This window comes from Xiphophorus hellerii, chromosome 17, assembly GCF_003331165.1.
Source record: "Xiphophorus hellerii strain 12219 chromosome 17, Xiphophorus_hellerii-4.1, whole genome shotgun sequence".
NCBI lineage: Eukaryota > Metazoa > Chordata > Actinopteri > Cyprinodontiformes > Poeciliidae > Xiphophorus > Xiphophorus hellerii.
Window position 1 is genome coordinate 7,464,228 of NC_045688.1, and position 7,591 is coordinate 7,471,818.

Consider the following 7,591-nt stretch of genomic DNA (forward strand, 5'->3'; position numbering starts at 1 on the left):
TACTATGACTTCGAAAATGTCCAAAAAACGACATACTATACTATGTCGTCCAAAAAACGACATACTATACTATGACTTTGAAAATGTCCAAAAAACGACATACTATACTATGACTTCGAAAATGTCCAAAAAACGACATACTATACTATGACGTCGAAAATGTCCAAAAAAAACGACATACTATACTATGACGTCGAAAATGTCCAAAAAACGACATACTATACTATGACTTCGAAAATGTCCAAAAAACGACATACTATACTATGACGTCGAAAATGTCCAAAAAACGACATACTATAGTATGTCGTCCAAAAAACGACATACTATACTATGACTTCGAAAATGTCCAAAAAATGACATACTATACTATGACGTCGAAAATGTCCAAAAAACGACATACTATAGTATGTCGTCCAAAAAACGACATACTATACTATGACTTTGAAAATGTTCAAAAAACGACATACTATAGTATGTGGTCCAAAAAACGACATACTATACTATGACTTTGAAAATGTTCAAAAAACGACATACTATACTATGACGTCGAAAATGTCCAAAAAACCACATACTATGACGCCGAAAATGTCCAAAAAACGACATACTATACTATGACTTCGAAAATGTCCAAAAAACGACATACTATATAGTATGACGTCGAAAATGTCGAAAAAATGACATACTTTACTATGACGTCGAAAATGTCCAAAAAACGACATACTTTACTATGTCGTCCAAAAAACGACATACTATACTATGACTTTGAAAATGTTCAAAAAATTACATACTATACTATGACATCGAAAATGTTCAAAAAACCACATACTATGACGCCGAAAATGTCCAAAAAACGACATACTATACTATGACTTCGAAAATGTCCAAAAAACGACATACTATAATATGACGCCGAAAATGTCTAAAAAACGACATACTATACTATGACGTCGAAAATGTCCAAAAAAACGACATACTATACTATGACGTCGAAAATGTCCAAAAAACGACATACTATACTATGTCGTCCAAAAAACGACATACTATACTATGACTTTGAAAATGTTCAAAAAACGACATACTATACTATGACGTCGAAAATGTCCAAAAAAACGACATACTATACTATGACGTCGAAAATGTCCAAAAAACGACATACTATACTATGACGTCGAAAATGTCCAAAAAACGACATACTATACTATGACGTCGAAAATGTCCAAAAAACGACATACTATACTATGACGCCGAAAATGTCCAAAAAACGACATACTATACTATGAAGTCGAAAATGTCCAAAAAACGACATACTATACTATGACTTCGAATGTGTCCAAAAAAACGACATACTATACTATGACGTCGAAAATGTCCAAAAAACGACATACTATATATGTCGTCCAAAAAACGACATACTATACTATGACTTTGAAAATGTTCAAAAACGACATACTATACTATGACGTCGAAAATGTCTAAAAAAACGACATACTATACCATGACGTCGAAAATGTCCAAAAAACGACATACTATACTATGTCGTCCAAAAAACGACATACTATACTATGACTTTGAAAATGTTCAAAAACGACATACTATACTATGACGTCGAAAATGTCTAAAAAAACGACATACTATACCATGACGTCGAAAATGTCCAAAAAACGACATACTATACCATGACGTCGAAAATGTCCAAAAAACGACATACTATACTATGTCGTCCAAAAAACGACATACTATACTATGACTTTGAAAATGTCCAAAAAAAACGACATACTATAGTATGTCGTTTTTTTGGACATGTCGGCGTCATAGTCGACATTTTCGACTATGACGTCGAAAATGTCCACAAAACGACATACTATAGTATGACGTCGAAAATGTCCAAATAACGACATACTATACTATGACGTCGAAAATGTCCAAAAAACGACATACTATACTATGACGTCCAAAAAACGACATAATATACTATGACGTCGACAATGTCCAAAAAAAACGACATACTATACTATGACGTCGAAAATGTCCAAAAAACGACATACTATACTATGACGTCAAAAATGTCCAAAAAAACGACATACTATACTATGACTTCGAAAATGTCCAAAAAACGACATACTATACTATGTCGTCCAAAAAACGACATACTATACTATGACTTTGAAAATGTCCAAAAAACGACATACTATACTATGACTTCGAAAATGTCCAAAAAACGACATACTATACTATGACGTCGAAAATGTCCAAAAAAAACGACATACTATACTATGACGTCGAAAATGTCCAAAAAACGACATACTATACTATGACTTCGAAAATGTCCAAAAAAACGACATACTATACTATGACGTCGAAAATGTCCAAAAAACGACATACTATAGTATGTCGTCCAAAAAACGACATACTATACTATGACTTCGAAAATGTCCAAAAAACGACATACTATACTATGACTTTGAAAATGTTCAAAAAACGACATACTATAGTATGTGGTCCAAAAAACGACATACTATACTATGACTTTGAAAATGTTCAAAAAACGACATACTATACTATGACGTCGAAAATGTCCAAAAAACCACATACTATGACGCCGAAAATGTCCAAAAAACGACATACTATACTATGACTTCGAAAATGTCCAAAAAACGACATACTATATAGTATGACATCGAAAATGTCGAAAAAATGACATACTTTACTATGACGTCGAAAATGTCCAAAAAACGACATACTTTACTATGTCGTCCAAAAAACGACATACTATACTATGACTTTGAAAATGTTCAAAAAATTACATACTATACTATGACATCGAAAATGTTCAAAAAACCACATACTATGACGCCGAAAATGTCCAAAAAACGACATACTATACTATGACTTCGAAAATGTCCAAAAAACGACATACTATAATATGACGCCGAAAATGTCTAAAAAACGACATACTATACTATGACGTCGAAAATGTCCAAAAAAATGACATACTATACTATGACGTCGAAAATGTCCAAAAAACGACATACTATACTATGTCGTCCAAAAAACGACATACTATACTATGACTTTGAAAATGTTCAAAAAACGACATACTATACTATGACGTCGAAAATGTCCAAAAAAACGACATACTATACTATGACGTCGAAAATGTCCAAAAAACGACATACTATACTATGACGTCGAAAATGTCCAAAAAACGACATACTATATATACTATGACGTCGAAAATGTCCAAAAAACGACATACTATACTATGACGCCGAAAATGTCCAAAAAACGACATACTATACTATGAAGTCGAAAATGTCCAAAAAACGACATACTATACTATGTCGTCCAAAAAACGACATACTATACTATGACGCCGAAAATGTCCAAAAAACGACATACTATACTATGAAGTCGAAAATGTCCAAAAAACGACATACTATACTATGACGCCGAAAATGTCCAAAAAACGACATACTATACTATGAAGTCGAAAATGTCCAAAAAACGACATACTATACTATGTCGTCCAAAAAACGACATACTATACTACGACTTTGAAAATGTTCAAAAAACGACATACTATACTATGACGTCGAAAATGTCCAAAAAAACGACATACTATACTATGACGTCGAAAATGTCCAAAAAACGACATACTATACTATGACGTCGAAAATGTCCAAAAAACGACATACTATATATACTATGACGTCGAAAATGTCCAAAAAACGACATACTATACTATGACGCCGAAAATGTCCAAAAAACGACATACTATACTATGAAGTCGAAAATGTCCAAAAAACGACATACTATACTATGTCGTCCAAAAAACGACATACTATACTATGACGCCGAAAATGTCCAAAAAACGACATACTATACTATGAAGTCGAAAATGTCCAAAAAACGACATACTATACTATGTCGTCCAAAAAACGACATACTATACTATGACTTTGAAAATGTTCAAAAAACGTCATACTATAGTATGTCGTTTAGTAAACGACATACTATAGTATGACGACTAATATAGTAAACGACTTACTATACTATGACGTCGAAAATGTCCACAAAACGACATACTATAGTATGACGTCGAAAATGTCCAAATAACGACATACTATATACTATGACGTCGAAAATGTCCAAAAAACGACATACTATACTATGACGTCGAAAATGTCCAAAAAACGACATACTATACTATGACGTCGGAAATGTCCAAAAAACGACATACTATACTATGACGCCGAAAATGTCGAAAAAACGACATACTATACAATGTCGTCCAAAATACGACATACTATACTATGACTTTGAAAATGTTTAAAAAACGACATACTATACTATGACGTCGAAAATGTCCAAAAAAACGACATACTATACTATGACGTCGAAAATGTCCAAAAAACGACATACTATACTATGACGTCGAAAATGTCCAAAAAACGACATACTATACTATGACGTCGAAAATGTCCAAAAAAACGACAAACTATACTATGTCGTCCAAAAAACGACATACTATACTATGACTTTAAAAATGTTCAAAAAACGACATACTATACTATGACGTCGAAAATGTCCAAAAAACGACATACTATGACGCCGAAAATGTCTAAAAAACGACATACCATACTATGACTTCGAAAATGTCCAAAAAACGACATACTATACTATGACTTCGAAAATGTCCAAAAAACGACATACTATACTATGACGTCGAAAATGTCCAAAAAACGACATACTATACTATGACGTCGAAAATGTCCAAAAAACGACATACTATACTATGACGCCGAAAATGTCCAAAAAACGACATACTATACTATGAAGTCGAAAATGTCCAAAAAACGACATACTATACTATGTCGTCCAAAAAACGACATACTATACTATGACGCCGAAAATGTCCAAAAAACGACATACTATACTATGAAGTCGAAAATGTCCAAAAAACGACATACTATACTATGTCGTCCAAAAAACGACATACTATACTATGACTTTGAAAATGTTCAAAAAACGTCATACTATAGTATGTCGTTTAGTAAACGACATACTATAGTATGACGACTAATATAGTAAACGACTTACTATACTATGACGTCGAAAATGTCCACAAAACGACATACTATAGTATGACGTCGAAAATGTCCAAATAACGACATACTATACTATGACGTCGAAAATGTCCAAAAAACGACATACTATACTATGACGTCGAAAATGTCCAAAAAACGACATACTATACTATGACGTCGGAAATGTCCAAAAAACGACATACTATACTATGACGCCGAAAATGTCGAAAAAACGACATACTATACAATGTCGTCCAAAATACGACATACTATACTATGACTTTGAAAATGTTTAAAAAACGACATACTATACTATGACGTCGAAAATGTCCAAAAAAACGACATACTATACTATGACGTCGAAAATGTCCAAAAAACGACATACTATACTATGACGTCGAAAATATCCAAAAAACGACATACTATACTATGACGTCGAAAATGTCCAAAAAACGACATACTATACTATGACGTCGAAAATGTCCAAAAAAACGACAAACTATACTATGTCGTCCAAAAAACGACATACTATACTATGACTTTAAAAATGTTCAAAAAACGACATACTATACTATGACGTCGAAAATGTCCAAAAAACGACATACTATGACGCCGAAAATGTCTAAAAAACGACATACCATACTATGACGTCGAAAATGTCCAAAAAAACGACATACTATACTATGACGTCGAAAATGTCCAAAAAACGACATACTATACTATGACGTCGAAAATGTCCAAAACACGACATACTATACTATGACTACGAAAATGTCCAAAAAACGACATACTATACTATGACGTCGAAAATGTTCAAAAAACGACATAATATACTATGACGTCGAAAATGTCCAAAAAAACGACAAACTATACTATGTCGTCCAAAAAACGACATACTATACTATGACTTTAAAAATGTTCAAAAAACGACATACTATACTATGACGTTGAAAATGTCCAAAAAACGACATACTATGACGCCGAAAATGTCCAAAAAACGACATACTATACTATGACTTCGAAAATGTCCAAAAAACGACATACTATACTATGACGTCGAAAATGTCCACAAAACGACATACTATATAGTATGACGTCGAAAATGTCCAAAAAACGACATACTTTACTATGTCGTCCAAAAAACGACATACTATACTATGACTTTGAAAATGTTCAAAAAACGACATACTATACTATGACGTCGAAAATGTCCAAAAAAACGACATACTATACTATGTCGTCCAAAAAACGACATACTATACTATGACGTCGAAAATGTCCAAAAAAACGACATATACTATGACGTCGAAAATGTCCAAAAAACGACATACTATACTATGACTTCGAAAATGTCCAAAAAAACAACATACTATACTATGACGTCGAAAATGTCCAAAAAACGACATACTATACTATGACTTTGAAAATGTTCAGAAAACGACATACCATACTATGACGCCGAAAATGTTCAAAAAACGACATACTATGACGTCGAAAATGTCCAAAAAAACGACATACTATACTATGACGCCGAAAATGTCCAAAAAAAACGACATACTATAGTATGACGCCGAAAATGTTCAAAAAACGACATACTATACTATGACGTCGAAAATGTTCAAAAAACGACATAATATACTATGACGTCGAAAATGTCCAAAAAACGACATACTATACTATGACGTCGAAAATGTTCAAAAAACGACATAATATACTATGACTTCGAAAATGTCCAAAAAACGACGTACTATACTATGACGTCGAAAATGTCCACAAAACGACATACTATAGTATGACGTCGAAAATGTCCAAAAAACGACATACTGTACTATGACGTCGAAAATGTCCAAAAAAACGACATACTATACTATGACGTCGAAATTACCTGTAAGTTAGTTTTGTCCTTTTCAAAGTTTACAAAAAGATTTGCTCTAGATACTAGACCAAAAATGTAAAATTTTGTTCATGCGGTTACTGTGGGAGTGACAATCAGCCAATTTACATCCAGATCACCACCTCTAATATATGTAAAAATTCTTTCCACGTCCGCAGATGATGAAGGCACAGACGTAGATCAGAACATTCTAGATGCTCTTCTCTTCAATACCTCTCGTATCGGGCACGGCTATGCTCTGGCACACCATCCTCTCGCCAAAGAGCTTTCCAGGAAGAGGAACGTAGCTGTGGAGCTCTGCCCAATCTCTAACCAGGTATTCTGTAAGAGCTGCTGGATGAGAAGGACGACATGTTTGTTTTAATGGTTAAAGCATCTGGGTTTGTGACTCCTGTGCAGGTGCTGAAGCTGGTGTCGGATCTGAGGAACCACCCTGCAGCCGTTCTGATGTCCGAGGGTCACCCTCTGGTGATCAGCTCAGATGATCCCGCTCTCTTCGGCTCAACTGGACTCTCCTACGACTTTTACGAAGCCTTTGTAGGAATCGGAGGTCTGAAGGCGAATCTGGGCACGCTGAAAGAGCTGGCCGCCAACTCCATCAGGTCAGCTC

At 34.0% G+C, this 7,591-nt stretch overlaps 1 protein-coding gene across 1 annotated transcript in view; it reads left to right on the forward strand.

Annotated features, from left to right (window-relative positions):
• ada2b (adenosine deaminase 2b) overlaps positions 1 to 7,591 on the forward strand; it is a 33,508-nt gene that overhangs the window by 25,216 nt on the left and 701 nt on the right. Inside the window, exons 8-9 of the mRNA XM_032589850.1 lie at positions 7,140 to 7,297; positions 7,381 to 7,583. Coding sequence (XP_032445741.1) covers positions 7,140 to 7,297; positions 7,381 to 7,583 — 361 coding nt within the window. The remainder of the gene's footprint in view (positions 1 to 7,139; positions 7,298 to 7,380; positions 7,584 to 7,591) is intronic.